At 43.7% G+C, this 20,939-nt stretch overlaps 1 protein-coding gene across 9 annotated transcripts in view; it reads left to right on the top strand.

Annotated features, from left to right (window-relative positions):
* ARHGEF9 (Cdc42 guanine nucleotide exchange factor 9) overlaps positions 1-20,939 on the top strand; it is a 272,573-nt gene that overhangs the window by 202,926 nt on the left and 48,708 nt on the right. For all 9 annotated transcript variants that reach the window (XM_081179284.1, XM_081179285.1, XM_081179290.1 and 6 more), the window contains one exon: positions 16,895-17,089. In XM_081179284.1, the coding sequence (XP_081035410.1) occupies positions 16,895-17,089 (195 nt within the window). The remainder of the gene's footprint in view (positions 1-16,894; positions 17,090-20,939) is intronic.

Here is a 20,939-nt window from a genome sequence, read left to right as displayed (position 1 = left end):
GGTCTAAGCCAAATCCTCTCTCACAGTGGTTGCAGCCTGATTAGTCCTTGGAACCTTTGCCATTTTGAATGCAACCATGTGCTCTTATTTGGCCCTAAGGCATTTTCCACTGGTATTTGGGTTAAGTCTAAATATGCGTTTCCTGGAAGATGCCACCACCTTTCCTTATGAGACACACCTCAGTAACCTGGCTGTGAGTTCTGGTTGGCCAGAAACCCCTCATGACCTCCTGGCCATTCCGAGGTTAGAGTATTGATATGTCCGGTCAGCTAATCGGCTTCTAATTCCCCTTTGCATCCAGAGCTGTCATTAAAGTAATCATTTCAATCGGCATTAGAGCTAGCACCCACCAGGAAGCAACTGGGCACCCAAACTTCTCTTGCCTAGGAGAGAGGTTAGCCTCTGATGCTGAGATGGAATGGGTCCCAAGTCTGAGATAAAGTGTCGCCTTCAATGCCAGAGGGAAACCTGGCCTATCTGGAGAAGGACCTGACTACAGGCAAGGACTACAGGCAAGAGCAAACTTTTCAGGAATAAGGCCCTCCTCTTAAGAAGACCTCTGGGAAGGAGGAAGTTAACAGGAGTCAGCTGGTGTAAGCATTTGGTTCCAGCAGCTCCCACTGAAAACCTCCAGTGTTGGTTTGGAAGAGCTCCTTAGACAACATCAATATACCAGCTCTGTGTCCTACCTATCACAAACCTGGCCATGGACTCCTCTCACTTTTGCCTCTTGCCTGCCTCTTTGTTGTGGACTCTGCTTGATTGGACTCTGATCTTGGAGTAGCCCTGGATATCACTTTGGTTGCTACCCCATTGTTGCTGCTGGCAGGTCCCCTGCTTACTCAGGATTGAGAACAGGTTGGGCTCTGAGTCCTGGAAAACTTGCTCCCTGCCTTGCTGGCCTTTTCCCACCTGGCCTAGAAAAGTGGGACACGGACTGACCCCAGCTACAAAAGTTGCTGAACACATTCTTGGGTTGTGGTATTGTTTAGGGTTTTTCGTTTGGTTTTGTTGTTGTTAATTATATTAATTAGGGTATGTTTAGCCTGGATAAGAGGAGACTGAGAGGGGATAGGATAGCCACCTTCAAATATCTAATAGACCGTCCCATGTAAGACAGAGCAAGCTTGTTTTCTCCTGCTCCAGAAGGTAGAATCCAAACCAATGGCTTCAAGTTACAAGAAAGGAGTTTCTGACTAAACATCAGCAACAACTTTCTGATAGTAAGACCTGTTGACAAAGGAGTGGACTCTCTTGGAAGTTGGTAGACTTCACTGGAGGTTTTTAAGCAGAGGTTGAATTAAGTTTGCACTTTTAGAAGACACCTGAAGGCAGCCCTGTTTAGGGAAGCTTTTAATGTTTAATAGGTTATTGTATTTTAGTGTTTTATTGGAAGCTACCCAGAGTGGCTGGGGAAACCCAGCCAGATGGGCGGGGTAGAAAAAATAAATTATTATTATTATTATTATTATTATTATTATTATTATTATTATTATTATGCAGTCTCACATAAAGCCTGTTGCAATAATCCAGCCTGGAGACTAGCAGCTGATGGACGCAGTGATCAGGCTATTGTGGTCCAGAAATGAATGTAAATTACCGGGTTTTTTTGCTCTATTAGACGCACCGGACGATTGGGCACACTTAGTTTTTAGGGGAGGCTCCCCACTCCCCTGCGGAGACTTCATCCCGTGGCTAAGCCAGAAGCCAAGACATCCAGCGGGATGCATCCTGCTCACTGTCCTGGCGTCTTCTTTAGCCATGCGCAGCCTCTCCGGCCTGGAGAGGCTGTGCGCGGCTAAGGCTCCCCAAAGAGCCGCGTTCCCTTTAAAGAGCGCTCGGGAAAAGTCCCCAAGAGCCACACACACGCTCCATGCGGCTCTTTAAAGGGAGCGCTGACAGAGCCTTGCGCCTGCATTCGCTGCATAAGACGCACACACATTTCCCCTTACTTTTTAGGAGGGGAAAAGTGTGTCTTATAGAGCAAAAAATACGGTATGTACCAGCCAAAGCTGGTGGAAGCCACTCTTAGCTACTGATGTCATATGGGCCTCTAGCAACAGATGGATCCAGGAGCATCCCCAGATTGCAAGTTTCCTCTTTCAGAGGGATGTCAATTCCATCCAAAGGAGGCAATTGACCAATTATCCAGACTTGGGAACCACCCACCAACAGTGCCACTGTCTTGCCAGGATTTAGAGTCAGTTTCTTGGCACTCATTCAGCCCACCACCGAGTCCAGGCACCGGTCCAAGGCTACACAACCTCTCCTGATTCAGATGTTACAGTGAAGGAGAGCTAGGTATTATCAACATACTGATGACACCACGTTCCAAATCTTGCAACGGTGACTTCAACAGCTTCATATATGTTAATCAGCATTAGGGAACAAGATGGTACCCTGTGGCGCCCAAAGCAGAATTGCCAGGGAGCTGCTGACAGATCAAGTAAGAATAATAGAGTTGCATTCACCACGTCCTTCTCCATCCATCAGGGTGGCCAAGGTGAATGCAGCCCCATAACCAGGCCTGAACATAGACTGAAATTGGTCCGTTGGATGAAATTGGTTTCATCCAAGAGACCATGCAATTGTTGCACTACAACCCTCTCAATCACCTACCCGAAAAAGAGAGTATTTGCAACTGGGCAGTAGTTGTCACATTGTGTCACAAGCCAGTGGGTCTGCGGTGGGCTTTTTCAGGAGTGGTTTGATAACTTCATCTTTCAGGACAGCCAGGACCACTCCCTTCCACATGGATGTTTTGCCCACACCCTGTATCCACACATTCATAATCCCATGGCAAGCTTTAAGAAGCCAAGAGGGGTAAGGGTTGAACAGAGATGTTGCTGGCCACTGGCTGTATTGTCCCAAGAACCTTGTTCCCATTGTCAGGCGACATCAACTGAAGCTGATCCCAATAAGTTGAAGCAGATGTTGCATTGGATGCCTCACTGGGGAATGTAGTCTGTGGCAGAGGAAGGGGGGGTGCAGGGGGTGCTGTCCACCCCGGGTGTCATCACTGAGGAGGGGGGTTTGACAAGATGAGTTGGGTTTTTGTTTTTTTCCAAAAAATGGGCTCACGAAACTTTTTAGGTGTGACATGGTGGCTTAGATGCCTGCAGGTTCCACATGCCTGAAATGGCAGCATAGGACTTGTGTCTGCCTACTGCCTCTCCCTCAGCCTCCCTACAGCTAAGGGGGAGACAGCGGAGAGACTCCAAGCGTCGGAGAGGCTCGCCTCGCCCACCCCCAGCTGCAGGACACCCCCCCCCGCCCCAGGCACCGGAGCAGTTAGCTATGCCGTTTAATGTAGTGAGTATGGATATGGCATTGATATTTCTACGAAAGCGAGTGACTTTACCCTCAAAGTGCCTTGCACTGGGCCTAAAACTCGCTTCCCTGAAGTAGATGTTAACAGACCCTGGGCAATATGGCTACTTTAAGATGTGAATGGAGGCAGAGAAGTGAGCCCTCTTCACTGCTCTGACTGCTCCGCAGTTACGTTTCACTCATACTCTGTCAGCTTCTTTCATCACTTGCACTTTAGCCATTGTCTGGCCTGTTTCATTGCCCCTAGTTCACTGGTGAGCCAAAGTACACAACAGGCCCCACAATGCAGGAGAGGGCGCTCGGGGCAGTCATGTCAATAGCCCAACACATCTAACTGTTCCACAGCAAGACAAGGGCTTCAAGAGGGTCACTTGCGCTGTCTACTAGAAACTCCTCCAGTGCACTCAGGAATCCAGTGAATTCTGTGAGTCTTCAGGAATGAACCATCATAACCCACCATTCTTGCTTTTTTGTATGTTATTTCAATGATAAATATGTTTCTAGGTAAACATCCCATTGATATGCACATGGTTTTTTTGTTGGAGAACTGAGGCAGTATTGTTTTTGTTTGCTACTCTGCAATTTATTTTTGTGTTTTTATATTGTAAACCACCCTGCGATCATCAGACGAAGAGCAGTAGATAAATTTAATAAATAAGAATAAATAAAAACCATATTACAAAATTCAGAGCAGTGTTAATTTTGAAGGATTATATGTGTTTAGAAAGTGCAAGTTAGAGAGGGTTCACATTAAAATTCAAGCTGAACCTAATTCCCCCCTGTCCCTATCACAAAGGTTATTATTATTATTACATTTCTATCCCACCTTTTCTCCAAGGAGCTCAAGGTGGCATATATGGTTCTTCCTCATCTCCATTTTATCCCCACAGCAACCCTGTGAGGTGGGTTAGGCAGAGAGATGATGACTTACCCCCATGGTCATGTAAGGATTTGAACTCTGGTCTCAAAGGTTCTACCCCAGCACTCTAACCACTCTACCACTTCTCAATATAAATCACTTTATGTAAACCATTAATGGTTTTTATGAATAAGCTATATATAAAACCTGCTAAATATTGTATTTTTTTAAAAAAAACACATTGCAAATCTCTTAAATGCAATTCTCCTTTTCATCAAGATGGCCTTCCTGTTATGCATGACTATTGCTCGGTAGGAGGAATCTTAAGACCAGAGTGTTGGGCTCTGCAGTCTTGTCATTGTTCCTTGAAGGGACTCCTGTGGTTTTTACAGTCTCAGTTCTCCCACCCGCAACAATATGAAAAGCACGATTGTCAAAAATGTTTCTCACTCCTACTCTGCTCACACAAAAACACAGAGCAGCTCAGTGAGAGGCAACACGAGTGAGGTTAGCTGCAGAAAATGTTCTGTCTAACCAGCTAAATGGAGAGTTGTGTCAAATGCTCAAAGGAGACTTGCAGGCGGGAATCTTCCTGCTGCACTGTCTTTGCCTCCAAGTAAATGCAGGTGTTATTTTTTTAAATAGCTGTAGGCTTGAATATCTAAACGTGATTTATTATTTATTATTTTTATCTTTTTAAGGAAAGGGGTGCTTGGGACATCTGAGTGTAGGGGTGGGCATGTGGTGGCTCAGCACCCTTGGGCTAGTTGCCAGGGACCCTCTTTATGTCACTCCCTTTTCTCCTGTGTAGGTGAGATACACAAGGGAGATGGAGGTAAAGGGTGCCTTGAAACCTTAATTTGCTGTGGGAAGAGCAACAAAGTTTTTTTTACAAAGCCCTCATTTTTCACATCTCCCTTTTAGACATAGACAAAGGGCTCTTTAAACCCCTTATTCCTCTAGAGTGGACAGCAGCAACACCTGGCTCATTTCTCTCCCTCAGCTGCTGACCTTGCATGTAGCAGATACCAGGAATTGAGAGTACTTATGTGGGATGAGTGTGTTTCCATGGGGCTTTCTTGTTATATCTATCTATCATCTATCTATCTATCTATCTATCTATCTATCTATCATCTATCATCTATCATCTATCATCTATCTATCTATCATCTACCATCTATCTATCATCTATCTATCTATCTATCTATCATCTATCTATCTATCATCTATCTATCTATCTATCTATCTATCATCATCATCATCATCTATCATTAATTAGTTAATAAGTTAATATCTATATCTATCATTAATAAGTTCTTGCAGCATATTGAACCATCAAACAAACATAACCTTTAATATCTCACCCTGAACCAGAAAATGAAGTTTGAACAATCCGTCCAAAATGTGTAGAAAAGACCTTGTTTAGTTTATGCTAACCAAAATGTTTTATAATATGAAAGGAGTTCTCTGCTTTCATGTTTAGTCATGTACGTGTACCAGTCTTTATGCTTCAGACCTTGTGCCAGTTGTATTTTATTAGTTTCTTACAAGTGCTATTTGACATATTTTATTTTACCAGTTTGTCAGATAAGCACCCTCCAAATTTTTCCAATACTGTATCTTATTATTACAAGCCTGGCTGCCCTCTGAAGCCTTTTTTTAGGAGGTCAGAAAGAAAATGTGAGTCCCAAACTGGGGAGGGAGCAGCTGTGCAGGTTGTGCCCTGCTCCACAATGGATCCTCCCAGATCATGCAGGAAGGCTGGAAGAGGGTTTCTAAGTGTGCTTGATTGGATAACAGAGTTCCCAGTTGCAGGGAGCCTTCTACATGTGTACATGCTTAGATGCTCTCTTCAGACCTTCCTGCTCAGTGTGGGGATTGGGAAGAGGAGCTGTGTGCATGCCATCCTCCTCCAATTTCACCCCTTACACATTCTTTCTAAACGCCTGCAGAGGACTCAAGCTGCACTCATTTCCTGTCCTACTCCCCATCTCTCAGCTGATGCATAGGAACCTCATTTGCATGCTGGCAATTTTCCCCAAGAGTGGGGTGGTCACTTTTTCTGGATGAGGGTGTGTCTTTCACCTCCTGCTCTTATCCTACTGAGTCAGCTGCCAGAAAGACACTGCTGCCTCCATGACTACACTGTTCTCACCTATTTGATTCACCTGTGTAATGCCCTGTCTCATCCTAGCTTGGCTCAGGGCTCTCAGGAGAGACTGGAGCAGAGGCACTTACCTGGAAGGGCAAGGTTATACCAAGAAGATCACAGTCAAGTCCAATAGGGCAGGAGGATCACAACAGTCCAGTCTTATTCAGCACCCTGGACAGATCACTGTGCCAGGTGTTGGCTGGAAGTCATCCAGGAAGAATGGTTCTCTTAGCAGCATATTGATGCCTTTTGAAGGGTGGCTGATCTGGACCTGCTATTATCCCTGCTCCTCTCAGGGGAACTATCTCTGTTTCTTAAATGGGCATTGCCTAGTTCTACAAGTGTTGTCTCCCGTGGCATGGGGCAGTGAGGTGCACTCTGAGCCTTAAGAATGCAGTAAATGTGTATATTCTGACCTGCAAGATCTTGGTGTAGGGAACAATGACTCCCCAGACAATGCATCTCCCCACTCTAAGTTTTCCTCTCAGCCAGAGGAAGGCTGAGGTAACAGAGTCTGGCACTTCTCAGATCCAAGTCTCCCCTGACATGGATCCCACTCATGTGATCTCTGGCTTTTTGCAAGGAAGATACCTTCTCCACTCAATCTCTCACAGTAAACAACCTAGGTCATAATGGGAGAGATTAGAGTAGGGTCTCCACAGGGAGTGCCCTATGGAGGGGTCTGGGCTTCAGCAAAACACTGAAAAGAGTGTTGGAACTGGAACAGTGTCTCATCCAAGTGAAGATTACATCTAATAAGGTACCAAACTAAGAGCATGTCACCCCCAATTTGTCTCTTCAAGTGCATTGTTGTCTAAAGCAAACCATCAAGCAGGGTTGAGTAGGCAGGCAAGTGAAGCATAGAAGATTTGCTTGGCAGTGTTGTGACTAGGCCAACAGGCCCAATTAAAACTGTACAGGGTGTAACCCTTTGAAGCTCAAAAACCTGTCTACCTCTTAGATACCACTGGATGAAACCTCTGCAGCAATCCTTCAAATCCCCAAGCTCCTAACAAATATCTGAAATTTATTTATATTTGTAAGTCATAATAATTGGAGAGAGATGATTTGGGTGGGGGTTTCAGAGACTGGAACTGGTGTGGGGGAGGGACTATAGCTCAGCGGTAGAGCATCTGTTTTGCATGCAGAAGCCCCAGGTTCAATCCCCGGTATCTTCAAATAGGGCTAGGAGGCACCCAGTCTGAAGCCTGGGAGATCTGCTGCCAGTTTGCATAGACAATACTGAACTATATAGACCAATGCTCTGACTGGGTATAAGGCAGCTTCCAGTGTTCCTTGTCTAAATGCTTTTGCTTCTGGTTAAAGAGATTTTGCATTGTTTCTATACCTGTTTGACCAGAGTTGACAGTGGGACCCCCTGGAAGTGATACCCCTTATTGAATGCTTCAGGGAAATACTCACTGCAAGAGATGATTAGCTGTGCCATGTCATTATATGATCAAGACTAAGGCTTATTCCCCCCCACCCCCACCCCACCCCACCCCGCCTTGCCTCTGGCACAGCAGTGAGGAGGATAATCAGAAGCTTCCACTTTTAAATATCAAAAATATAAATAGGGGGAATTGGGATGGCCTTAGAAAGGGTCACAAAAAACCACTTTTGCCATCAGGGCACCCCTGCAATAATAGTGTGTGTGTGTGTGTGTGTGTGTGTGTGTGTGTGTAAATGACAAATCTGTGGGATCTCTTAGGAGGCAGCAAACTGTCTTTGGCCAGCCAGCCTTGCTTACTTTACATGCTGAAGTGATAAACTGGCTGTGATTGGCCTTGTCCTACAGCACCCTTCACTAGCTACTGCCTTCCAGATGTTTTGGACTACAAGCCCTTTCAGCCTCAGTCAGTATGTTGTAGTCCAAAACATCTGAAGAGTACCAGATTGACAAAGGCCAGCGTTCCTCAGGTGCTCCCCCCCCCCCGTGTCACATGCTGTTCAACATTTACATGAAACCACTGGGGAAAGTTATCTGGTGGTTTGGATTGAAGTGTTGCCTACTCTGCTTTTCCAGCTAAGTGTCCCAGGGAGACTGTTAAACTTCTGACTCAATACCTTGAGGCAGTTTTGGGCTGGGTGAGGGGGGACATTCTGGCACTTAATCCAGATAAGATGACTGATGCTGTGAATGGGGAAAACCCTTCTCTTCAGATGGAGGGTTGCAATCCTTCTTGCATGAGGCAGCACTGCCCTCAAAGGGCTAGGGGTATGTTCACATTACTGTCTTAGAGAACTAAAATACCCAGCAGATGAAGTTAGACAACAGATCAACAGAGCCAGACTGATACCCAGAGAGAACTTGCTGCAAGACAGACCCAAAAAAGAAAATAACAGAACACCACTAGTCATCACATACAGCTCCCAAGTTAAAACAGTTCAACCCATCATCAGAGATCTACAACCTCTCCTGGACAATGACAGTTCTCTTTCTCAAGCTCTGGGAGGAAGACCTTTCATTGCCTACAGACAGCCACCCAATCTTAAACAACTCCTAACCCACAATAATACTACAACCAGACTTAACACGGACACTGGCACCAGAGCCTGCAATAAACCCAGATGCCAACTTTGCTGCCACATACACCTGGACAACACCATTACTGGCCCCAACAACATCACACATACCATCTTGGGACTATTTAATTGCTCATCGTCTAACATTGTGTATGCCATCAAATGCCAACAGTGTCCTTCAGCTCTCTATATTGGACAAACTGGCCAAACCTTACGCCAAAGAATAAACGGACATAAATCTGACATCAAGAATCACAAAACAGAGAAACCAGTAGGAGAACACTTCAATCTCCCAGGACATTCTACACAAGATCTCAAAGTAGCTGTTTTACTACAAAGGAATTTCAGAAATAGACTGGAAAGAGAAACTGCTGAATTGCAACTCATTACCAAACTTAAAACAATGGAGAGACCTGGTCTGAACAGAGACATTGGATTCTTATCTCATTATACATGACTAAGCCATTTCTCACCTTCTCACCCCTTGCCTTTTCCTGTAAGACCTATTACAGTCGTTAAGAGTCGTCAACAGGCTCATCTCAGCTTTCTGCCAATCTCCAATTCCCACCACCCTTCTGAGTAATACCCCTCCCCACCTTCTCACTATATAGAAGGATCTGGCAACTTCTGTTTCAGTGTATCTGAAGAAGTGTGCATGCACACAAAAGCTTATACCTAGAACTAACTTAGTTGGTCTTTAAGGTGCTACAGGAAGGAATTTTTTTATTTTGACTATGGCAGACCAACACGGCTACCTATCTGTAATTAGAGAACAATGAAAGAGTTATTTTTCCGATAAGTTTTAGAGCTCTTCCTCCCCTAGCTGTTCACATCAGCACAGCTTCAATTAGTTTCTTATTGTATACACACCTGTCCATTTGTTTGTTCTCTCTGCATTTGGACACTTCTTGAGTTATTATCGCCAAACTTTGCCAGAGGGTTTTTGCAGTGGGGGCAGCAATTTTCATAGACTTTTGAACATCAAGCACCATTTTGATTCAAGATGGCAAACCAAAATGTGACTTTGGAGGGAATTTGCCCATTTCTTGGCCACCTCTTGAGATATTGTTGCCATGAGAGATCCTGGGATAGGGGCAACAATCTTAATCAATGTTTGGATGCTAGGCACCATCTTGAATCAAAATGGCAGACCAAAACGTGACTTTGGCATGAAGTGGCTTTGCAAGCCGTGGGCTTGTGCTTCATCGTGGTTAGGTGAGATGTCTGAATTTACAAGCCATAGAAGAACAGAGGAAGCTGCCTTATACTGAGTCAGACCCTTATATTGCCTTATACTGAGTCAGACCCAGATCCATCTAGTTCAGTATTTTCTGCATTGACTGGCGGTTGCTCTTCAGATTTTCTAGCAAGGGACTCTTCCAGCCCCATTTGGAGAAGCTGGAGACTGAACCTGGGACGTCCTTTAAGACAGTCAGTGTGCTAAGCCCTAACCATGTACCACAGAGGCAAGAATGTAGTAATGAAGCTGAGTGTCAAAAGATTGGAGAATGGGAGTAGAAATCATTATTTGCCTGTCAGCATGTTGGAAGTTCATGCCATGGTTTTGGGTTCTAAGCAACAGTTCACACCAATAGTAGTTTGACATGATGTTTTAAGTGCACCAACCTCCTTTATTTTCACTCTCCGTAAGCTGGCACTGAAAACATGTCTCTAGGCTATAACTCACAGCAAGCTTTGAGAACAAGCCCAAAGGTACAGCTTTCCACGGCATGGAACAGTGTGATTCTTCCCTTTTCTAAGAACAACCCTCTAGTTTTTACTCCACTCACTCAGAGCCTGCCAAGTAAAAGCTTTGCTTTGCCTTTACAACAGTGGTTCTGTTTGACCCTAGCATCACTTCTAGTAGGTTCAGTATCGTGGAGGAAGTGTTTTGTTTTTTGCCGCCTGACTCCCCTGTTCCACCTTAGGTGCATCAGGACATGAAAAACAAGAGCTGACAGCCGTATTCTCTGCATTTCATTTCTGCTCCCTCATGTAAGACATTAAAATGGGCTCTCAGTTTTACTATTGCTGGAAAAGGTACAAAGTGTTAGGAGTCAGAAGGTGAGCCTCTTATATAACGCTGGGTAGGTGTGGTTGGAGAGAAGGGTGTAAGGTCTTTTTGTGGGAGATTTTTCACACGCACACACTCTTTTGTAACTCAGATTAAAGAAATAACAACACAAATCACATTTCAGCAAGTTACATTTTCATATCCTGATTTTCAGAAGTTGAATATACTAACACATTTTCAAGTTCAAAACAATTATAAAACACACTGGACAGTCGAATAGTTGAATAACAAGTCTGGGGTCACCTCTGTTCACACCTGGAAAGGATCCTTGCTCCACCTTAAACTGGGAATTAGATCACTCGGGGTTCTAGTATTATCAGAGGGAGAAAAATGTATCTCTGTCCAGTTTCTCCACGTGATGCATAATTTTAAGCATTTCCGTCACATCTTCCCTTACTTACCATTTCCGCCTCTTCCTTAAACTAACATTGTCACCATGTCTCTTAGAGGAGTTGCTCCAGTCCCCTGATAATTTTGTTTGCAAACCAGCATGTCCTGCATTCAACAAGGAGCTGCATTGGATAGAACTCCCTGATGTTTGCAGCGGACTGTGGTTTACATCTGTAGAATGTGTGGAATGACCCTGAATTGGGTGCACGAAAGAACTCAGTGATCAGACAAAAAGGGGTCTCAACAAAGACATTTGTAATTTGTCCCCTATCTCATAGTTTGTTTTTTGTATACAGTAGTTCTTTTCCTTGCTTAGCCCAGTTTCTGGAATTGGTTTTCTATTCTTAAAAGGCCCATTATGTATTTTTTCACTTCATTTTGAAAATAACCTATTTTATGCTGTGTCTTTAAATCCTAAGTTAAGGAAATCGGTAGGCCGTCTCTGAGATCTCCCATTTCTTGACCTTTAAAGTTCTCTGTAGGAAGAGAAAACACTGGCACAGTAATAAAAAGAATGTTGTTTAGTGAAGTACAATCATCAGACAGAAGAGTGGTGAACATACATTGTAGGGGAAAAGAATTGATGGAGCCTTTTGCAAATTAAAAGGACACAGCCATTTCAAAGGTACATGTTGTAAATGCAACAGCAGCTTTGTACTTGCTAAATTATATTTTGGCGCAGAGTATACTTGCATGCTTTTCTTAATATGCATGCTTTTTGCTGTTGGACTGTGATGGCTAATGAACAGAGTTCTTCTGTTTGCTGCAATCATTTTCAATTATGAATGGGAAGGAAGCATTGGAATTTAAAGAATTCCATGCCATGTACTTAGGACTTATTTCGACCTCTCACTGTTTCTACTTTAAAATTGTTGGATGTTTTCAGACCGGACTGAGATGGTTGAGCCTTCTAGTCATATTTTTAAGGGATCTTGGTGGGGAAAAGTGGGGAGGAGGAGATCAACAAAACTAAAGGAATAAAGCTCTTAACTTTATAAACTGAAGCTGCAAGCTCAGGAGAAAGTCCTGTTGAATTAATGTTATTTACTAAAGGCCAGACACCCACAGAATTGCAGTATTAGGCTCCAATCCAGAGAAATTTGCAGTACAATCCTAAACATCTTTAATCAGAAGATAATCCTACTGCTCCTACTGCTTGTTTTTAAAATTGAAGCCTTAGTCGCACTTATGTCCCATCTGAAATAAAAAAAAAGACCAATTTATTTTTAATAGTTATAGTCCAGTCTGATGTGACCGTGCCTTTTAGGTGGTCTTAGGGAAGGAGAGAGAAGGAGCTATGCAGTCGAGACGTATGTCCATACTAAAAAAAATCAAAATCAAAGATCAAGCTTCTAGTTTCATAAAACTAACTGTTTGGTTTCATAAACTCTGTTAAATGAAGTGGGAGTTACTACTGAGAAAACATGTTTAGAAATCCAGTTAGGTTCCTGTCCAGAGAAAATGAGTTACACTTTTCTCCTGTTTGAAATCACTTGAGACTTACAGCTTAAGCTACGCATTACACGATGTTTTATGATTCTTATCTTAGCAGGCTGTATTTGAGCAGTTGGAAATGAGCAGAGAAATACTGCATAACTGTATTATGTGTTTTCTTTTATCTGTTCTGAATTATCCAGCATTCAGCTTCATTGAATATGCATGAGTTCTGGTGTTATGAGAGTGTTATTATTGCAAGGTGGCCCAGGGTGTTGTTGTTGTTGTTTACTTCCAGTAAACATTTTCCAGTAGTCTGCATCCTCCCTAGCTGGCTGTGCTTCCTGATCTGAAAAATCCTCCTGAGAGGAGTTACCTCACGATGTCTTGCCTAGGCTTTAATTGAAGCTGGCCACCAGGGAAAGTTACAGAGTTCAAGGCACTGATGAGATGATTTGTAGAACAACAACAACAACAGGACACTCACAAACACCCCTTTGGCAACATCAGAAACCCTAAACTTCACCCATGAAGAGTCCACTGAATTTTTCCTCTCTTCTAATCATTTGGAGATGCAATTTCTTTTCTCATTAATTGATGAATAGTGGGTTTTTTTAAAATAATAATAATAATGAAGGAATATTTATTGGCACAGCACTAGCTTGTTTTTTTTAAAATGATGTTTATTGAGAATTTTAAAATTACAAAAAAAAGAAAAAAGGAGGAAAAAAAGAAACAAGAGAAAAACAAATAGCAATTAAACAATACAAATCGATAAAAGTCAAAATCAAAAAACAAAAACAAAACACATAGCACATCAAAATCATAAAGCAAAAATGAACCACAAAGATTTAAAAACAGATCCAATATTCCCACATCCTTAACTGTCATTACCTTATTTCATCGACCTCCTCATACCTCCCTTTTTTGTATTCTAGTTATTGATTGTCACAGCAAATCCTTTCCATTTTTCATAATATTCTGTCTTTAAATTGCCTTAATCTATTTTAACCTTATCTTACCATAAAAAACCCTAAAACTTAAAACTTAAATCTTATTTATACCAATTTCTCATAACCATAGCATATTCTTACATAGTTCTTTTAAACATTTCTGCTAAAGCCAAATAATTTCGTTCCAACATTTTTCTAATACTCATTAATTTTAGAAAACATTCCTAAATAATTTTTTTAAAAAACTTTCTTCCAATCTTCATCCAACGTCTCTTCCTCCTCGTCTCGGGTTTTGTCAGTCCTTTCTATCCCATCCATCTAGTTCATTAACCTGGTAACCTTATGTCCGAGGCCCTTAAGTCTCTTCCATGTCCCTTCCGCAGATCTTCTTCATATTTATACCTGTACTTTACTTTGTCTTCTGGTCCTTTCGCTTGTGGAGACTCCAGCTTAACAATATTTTTGTCCCTTCTCGACAGATCAGCCCCTTTTCCATAGTCCACACTGAACTCCATGTGGTATTTAAAAGCATGTTTCAAGGTCCCTCCAAAGTTGAGGACCCCCACAACTCCAAACTCCTCCCAGCCCGACGCCAGACTTGAAAAGTCAAAACATCCCTGCATAGGGGGGGTCTATCCAGCCCCCCATCTCCAAGCCAAACAAGACTCTATCTCTCCAAATCTGGCTTTTTCCAGGTTCATTCGTCAGATCCAACAACTCATGTTCCTGCTGGACCACATTTCCCTCCATCTCTGCCTCCCGGGGTCCAGCCACAGCCTCCTCCCTCATCTGATCTGTCAGAGCACACTCCTGAATTGATTCCTGAGTGGGTTCTATATAGATACCCACTACCTGTTCAAAATTTCTAGTCGGACCAGTCATCAAATCCGTCTTCTCATGTAACTGTTCCAATAAAGCACTTGTCTTACAGAAAGCACGCACCAGAGCCTCCAAATACATTGTTGTACAAGGTCAAAGTCTGATCCCACGATCTTAATCTGTTGCAGCTGCAAGGCTCCCCAGTTCAGATTTAATAACAGTTTCACAAGCTCCCTCTAGGGGAAGAACTTCTATTTGTATCCATCTCTCTTCTTTTTCTTTCTTTTTTTTTAAGCAGATCTAACGACAAAGTTTCCTTTTTCAGATATTTTGTCAATATTTTATTCCTTTAAACTGCGAAGGAGAACAATGGAATCACTATGTTTCTCTTCTTTTAACTATCTGTCAAAAACGTTTATCTATAGTCAATGAACTCCAAAAACGTCTGTCCTGACACCCCGCTCCCATATTCAAGACGGTGGAAAATTGCTTTTCTTTACACACTCTTCTGCAGGTTTAAACAGTCCAGAAAAGAAATCCCCCCTCTTCTCCTGCTTCCAAAGGGGGTTCAGTAATTTTAGATTATGAAAGTTGATCCTTTACAACAATTTACTAAACTCTAGCTTGCCATGTCTTTGCTTTAATCTTTCTACAAAAAGCGGAAGGCTGACTTCCTGTTTAGACCTTCCCGCTTCAGTGCCAAATTAAAGGAATTTCTTAGTCCAATTTTCCGTTCTACTCACGGGTCATTGTTTAGAGTCCAACTGTCCAACTTTAACCTACTCACAGGTAGTTGTTTTTGTAGCCAGATTGTCACAGGAAAAGGTAGCGCTCTCCGGCAATGGCTGTGCGGCTTCGCTCCACGGAAAAAGCAGTTGACTCTCAGCACCGCGCTGCTTGCCCCGCTTCGCTCCGGAACCCGTAATTGGGTTCCTTTACAAATTGGGGGGGGCGCGAAAGGTGCCCACCGAGTCCCACGGTCACAGGCTTCACCCGCCTGTGATTTTTTAAAGGGTCCCCGCTTCGCTGTAGTGGAACAGACCCGATTTCCGTGGAGCCAGTCCCTCCAGATCAGAGGGAGTCCGCCATTACCGGTGGCGCCACCCCGGAAGTCCAGCACTAGCTTGTTTAGCTTGGAGAAGAGAGGATGGCTAAGTAGTACCTTTTGAAGATATATAGGAGGCCAAGAGCTGACCATGGACTCAGACTCCTCCTCAGAAGGCTTAGATGAGAGCTCTGTGGAAATGGCCTCTCAAAACTCTTCACCCTATTTGTGTGCAAACTGCAGAAATCATGTCACCAAATTTCTTAAGGGGAGGAGAAATTCTCCCTACAGTTTCCAGGTGTAACTATATTATTTTTTAAAAAAAATTGTTGTGACCTGGCCTGGGACCTGTTGGTGGTACATGGGTAGTAAATATGATGATGATGATGATCATTATAGGGGTCCTTATTAGCAGTGGCAGTAGCACAAACTCTGTTGTTGTTTTCTTTTAAAGTTTCATTGTTGCCATTTCAGGTGGCAACAGCAACAACTTCGGTGGGCAGCCTAGTCCGCATTTTGCATTCCCACAATGCATTGCATCCTCTACCTAGCATTGTTCCAGGGCATTGCCCCCCTGTGGAGACCATTTGGAGAAGGTTCTGCAAAGTGGCCTTCTTTCCTTCTTTTTTTGGGGGGTGGGCAGGGAAATAAAATAATAAATTGTCAACTTATAAATATCAGATGATAACCTTTGCAAAGCACAATCAATTATTCATTTCTAAAGCTTCAACAAAGCATATAATATGGGTATGTGCAAGGAGATTTGCACATATGTCAGGTTGGAGACATATTGCAAATAAATACATAGTAAATTCACACATTGCTTTTCCTTATGCTTTAAACATTATGAACCAATAATTTGCTTCTGGCAACAACTGTTTTCTTTTACCACCCCAGCTGCAACAAAACATGTTTCTTCCACATCAGTCTCTACTGCCACAGCAGGCGCTTTAATCTTCAAACAGTTTGACTTCACCCTCCAAAGGTGCACTCCTCCATTGTCTCCCGAGACAGATGGAAGCCAACCAACTCATTAAATGTATTTTATTTTAGTGAAAAACTATCATGCCTTTGCTTTTGCTCTCTAAAGGTTTCAATTTAGTCATAGCTGCAAATTCCTATAATTTCATGACCTGTTCTTAAAAATCTTTTTAAAAAATTGTTGGAGGTGGGAAGTACAGATTTCTGAGACGTTTCAGAGGTTTACATCAGACATTAGGGAGAATTGAAAGAACGGTGAAGTAGAGATGAGCTTTGGAGAAGCTTATCTCTAAATCTAAACTTCATAGTGTTGCATTTCCTTTCTCTACAGCTATGGGTCAACCAGGAAGATGGTGTTGAGGAAGGGACGAGCGAAGTACAGAATGGGCACCTGGACCCAAATGCTGCTGACTGCCTTTGTCTCGGGAGGACCCTCCAGAACCGAGACCAGATGAGAGCCAATGTCATTAATGAAATCATGAGCACGGAGCGCCACTATATCAAACACCTGAAGGACATTTGTGAGGTGTGTATGCATGTATTCTTACTTATCCCTGTTTGGCACAAGGTAGTGGCTGTGCTGGTGGAATCGTAATGGGGAAGGCCAACAAATGATTTTCACAATCATTTCATTGCCATTGGAGAAGTCTTCCTGGCTGTCAGCAGCACCTTACCCTCCTTCTCCAGGCACCGTTGGTCGGGTAAGCAGTTCACAGTTCTGTCTTTAGACCTCTTCTGTCTCTCTGCTCTCAGTTCAGGCAGCAGCGTTCTCTCCTCTCTGGCAGCCTTGACCGGGCAGCTGATAAGGAGGGAGGGAGCAGGCTGGGACAAGCTGAAGCTCGCAGAGCCGACAGCCACCAGCCCATAGCAAGCTGGCTGTGCCTGATTCAGTTCCAGTTAAACTTTTCTTCCACTACCTTTCCCTGCCCCACCCTCTGGGGGGAAAAACAAACCCAAACCCTACCTCAGGTTAGAGGGAGCGACAGAGGTGGTGAATGCTCACAGCCCCCTGGAGCATCATTTCCCACTGGTGTCGGGGACTCAGATTCTCAGAATCCAGCAATCCGTTCTGCATTGGGGAGAGACTTGCTGTTCCTGGTTGATAGTGTAAGGTTCAAAGGCGAGGTTCACTGCAAAGGGGGTTGAAACCATTATCCAATTCTGCATGAGCAGTGTTCTGCTCATGAAACAGGAGTTCCCCTCCCTCTCCTCTCCCCATGCACCCCCAAAATCTGCTCCAGAGTGTCTCTCCCATCCCTAGGAGGAGAATTTGAGAGGGTTTCAGGCGGAAATTCCAATGTGCAAGAAGTCTGCTTTGTGAGCTGAACGGCAGCATTGGATACAAATTGTAGTGGCAAACTCCACAGCATCAACTCCTTTTGCTTAAACAACACTGCGTGCTTCTAAGGGAAAGCAGTCAATTATTGCCTGTTTTTTGCCAAGCCGTATAGTATCCCCTCACACTCATTCTTCCTCCTTTGTACATAGCTTCAATGCTCTCTGCTTTAACAAAAAAATGGGGAAAAGATCTGAAATCAAAGCACTCAGCTTTGAGCTGCGTGCCTCAGAAATTTTAAAATTTAACAACTCTTGCTTACAGCCTCTGCAGAATCTATGCTGTTGTCCAGCTTCTGATGCCTTTAACTCTTAAGGGGGCTCCCTTCCTTTACCACAGAGAGGGTTCTGTTTCAGTTGAGAGGCAAATTTCACTCCATATGAGGGTTTTAGCATAGTATTAGAGCATCTATTTTGCATCCAAATGGCCCCAGATTCAATCCCTGGTATCTCCAGGGCTGGGAAAGACATCCCCATCTTCAATTCTGGGGAGCTGCTGCCAGTCAGTGTGGACAATATTGAGGTAGATGGACAACTGGTCTGACTTAGAATCATACAGTTGTAGAGTTGGAAGGGACCCCAACAGTCAAAGGCACCTTCCTATATTCCTATTCAAATCATCCCTTTATTCTGAACCATGTAAGCTGGATTCTCACTCTTTTTTATGAGAAAGGCAAGAACACATGACTTGCATGCAGAAGGTCCCAGGTTGAATCCCCAGCCTTTGGGAGAGAACCCCACCCAAAACCCTGGATAGCTGCTGCTGTCAGACAGTGTAGACAATACTGAGCGAGATGGACCAATGGTATGACTCAGTATAAGGCAGCTTGTTACGTCCCTATCCCACTCTTCAACTGAAGAGGCTCTCAATGTGGCTTACAAACATGTAAAAGAGCAACAAAACCATCAATGAAATAGCAGAGCAGCATAAAAACAAAGTCATTAACATGCAGGTTAAATAAACCATGCGTCTAAAAAAAGATCAAGAACACCTAAGCAAATAAAAAGACATTTTCTCCACACTTGTGTCCCCTGATTTGCATGCAGAAGGACCCAGGCTCAATCAGTGTAAGGCAGTTTCCTGAGTAGCAGTCTTATTGCATCCTGGGGAGCTTTGTGGTTTTAGTGTAGAAGCAGGTACATTTAATTTTGTTTACACCCCCTTTTAATCAGAGGAATCTTTCTGCACCACAGAAGAAATAGCATCTTCAGTGTGTGTTCTCCTGTCCTCCCATCCCCCAATCTTCTCCTATTTTCCTGCCAGCAAAAACTAGCAGCTTTTGAATCTGACCGTGCCTGATACTCTTAAACTGGATCTCCTGGGTCGAATTTGTAGCAGGCCGATGGCTCTGTTGGAATTGCTCCCATTTACTCCAGCCTGCAATTAAAATCACTGTGTCAAGGCAAACTATATTGCTAGGCCTTGTACTCTGCTCTTTATTATCCCAAATGGAACCGAATGAGAAAACCTGCCAGAAGGTGAGAGTTGCGACAAATCTTCCAGACGTCTTTTTAAACTAGAGACGACTGCAGCAAACATTCCCATTTGCAACATGATGGCCTATATGCCACTTTCGGGGGGGGGGGGCGGACTTCACTTTGCCCAGATTAAGTGCTCGAAACCAGAGTGACATCATGACTACCAGAGAGAGAGAGAGAGAGCTTAATCACTCTATAGGCTCCATCTAAATTGGTTGGCTCTGTTCTGTGCTTAAGTGGAATCCAAGGGCGCTGGCACGAGCTTTCACAAAGGAGGCAAGGAAATGGGTTTCTTGCCTTTTGGCAAGGATGGGGGACCTCGTACCCCTTAGGACTCTTCGCAGGCCACATCATGAGGCATGACCAAAGGGATATTTTAAGAGTGTTCCACAACATGGGATCAGCAACATTAAATGCCTGATTTATAGTGGAGGCTAATCAGGCCTCTGTAACATGGGGCACAAGTAATAGTTCTTCAGCGGAAGATGCCACTATCATGGCTGTCTGCTGATATCATCAGCAGGACAACCAGCAGTATGGTAGTGCTCACTTGAGCACAGATTGAGCCTATGTTGCAGTGGACACCAACATGCACACTACCACCATCAACAACAGAGCCCCACTATGAGAACCATAGCTCAGTGGTAGAGCAACAGCTTTGCATTCAGAAGGTCCAATGTTTAATCTCCAGCATCTCCTTGTAGGGTGCTCGGAAAGACCCGTACCTGAAACCCTGTAGAGCCACTGCCAGTCCATATTGAGCTAGATGGACCAGTTGTCTGCCTGGGTATAAGGCAGCCTTACCTTGCTTGGTGGATGAGTTGCTTGCTGGCTGGTTGACAACCCATCCCAGTTAATAATGAGGCAAACAGCAGGCACTGGAACACTAGTTTACTTCCAGAGACAATTGTCTCCTTGCTGCTCATTACTGGGCCAGTGCTGGGAGAGGGAGAATATCAGGGGGAAGCAGGACCTCCCTGGCTGGCAATAGCAATAGCTGGCAATAGCATTTTTTGCTAGAGCCCTGTAAATATAGGCATAGTTTCTGCATTGGTAAAGCATGATAAATGAACTTGTGTTCACTTTCTAAAAAGAATTCTTGGGTTATCTGAGAGACCTCAAATTCAGTACAGTTCCAGGCTACCCACTAGATAAATTCCATCCACTCCTGGTTCCTTGAAAAGGAGGGAAGATAGATGAACAATGATGGAATGCATCTATCTCCCAACCCACGACTCTGAAAACTTAGCACTTAACCTCCTGCAAATACTCCCCAACTTTGTGCAATACCCCAGGGGCTACATGGAAACGTACTTTAAAAGGAGATGGTCTGGAGGCTATTTATAGCCCATCACCAAGCACAGACTTCTCCAGCCTTTGATCATCTGTCCTTTGAATCTGAGGATATGAGCAGTGACTGTATGACATTCAACTTGCATAACAGGCATAAATTTACTGGGAAATCCATGGAGTAGCCCTTTCAGGTGATAACCTGCTGCGCATTAGTCATGCTCAGCCTTTGGGAACGCCACCATGGCATATCCTATGGAGCATTTCAGCGA

The sequence above is a fragment of the Podarcis bocagei genome (genome assembly GCF_964188305.1).
Source record: "Podarcis bocagei genome assembly, chromosome: Z".
Taxonomy (NCBI): domain Eukaryota; kingdom Metazoa; phylum Chordata; class Lepidosauria; order Squamata; family Lacertidae; genus Podarcis; species Podarcis bocagei.
This window is presented reverse-complemented; position numbering and strand designations above follow the sequence as displayed.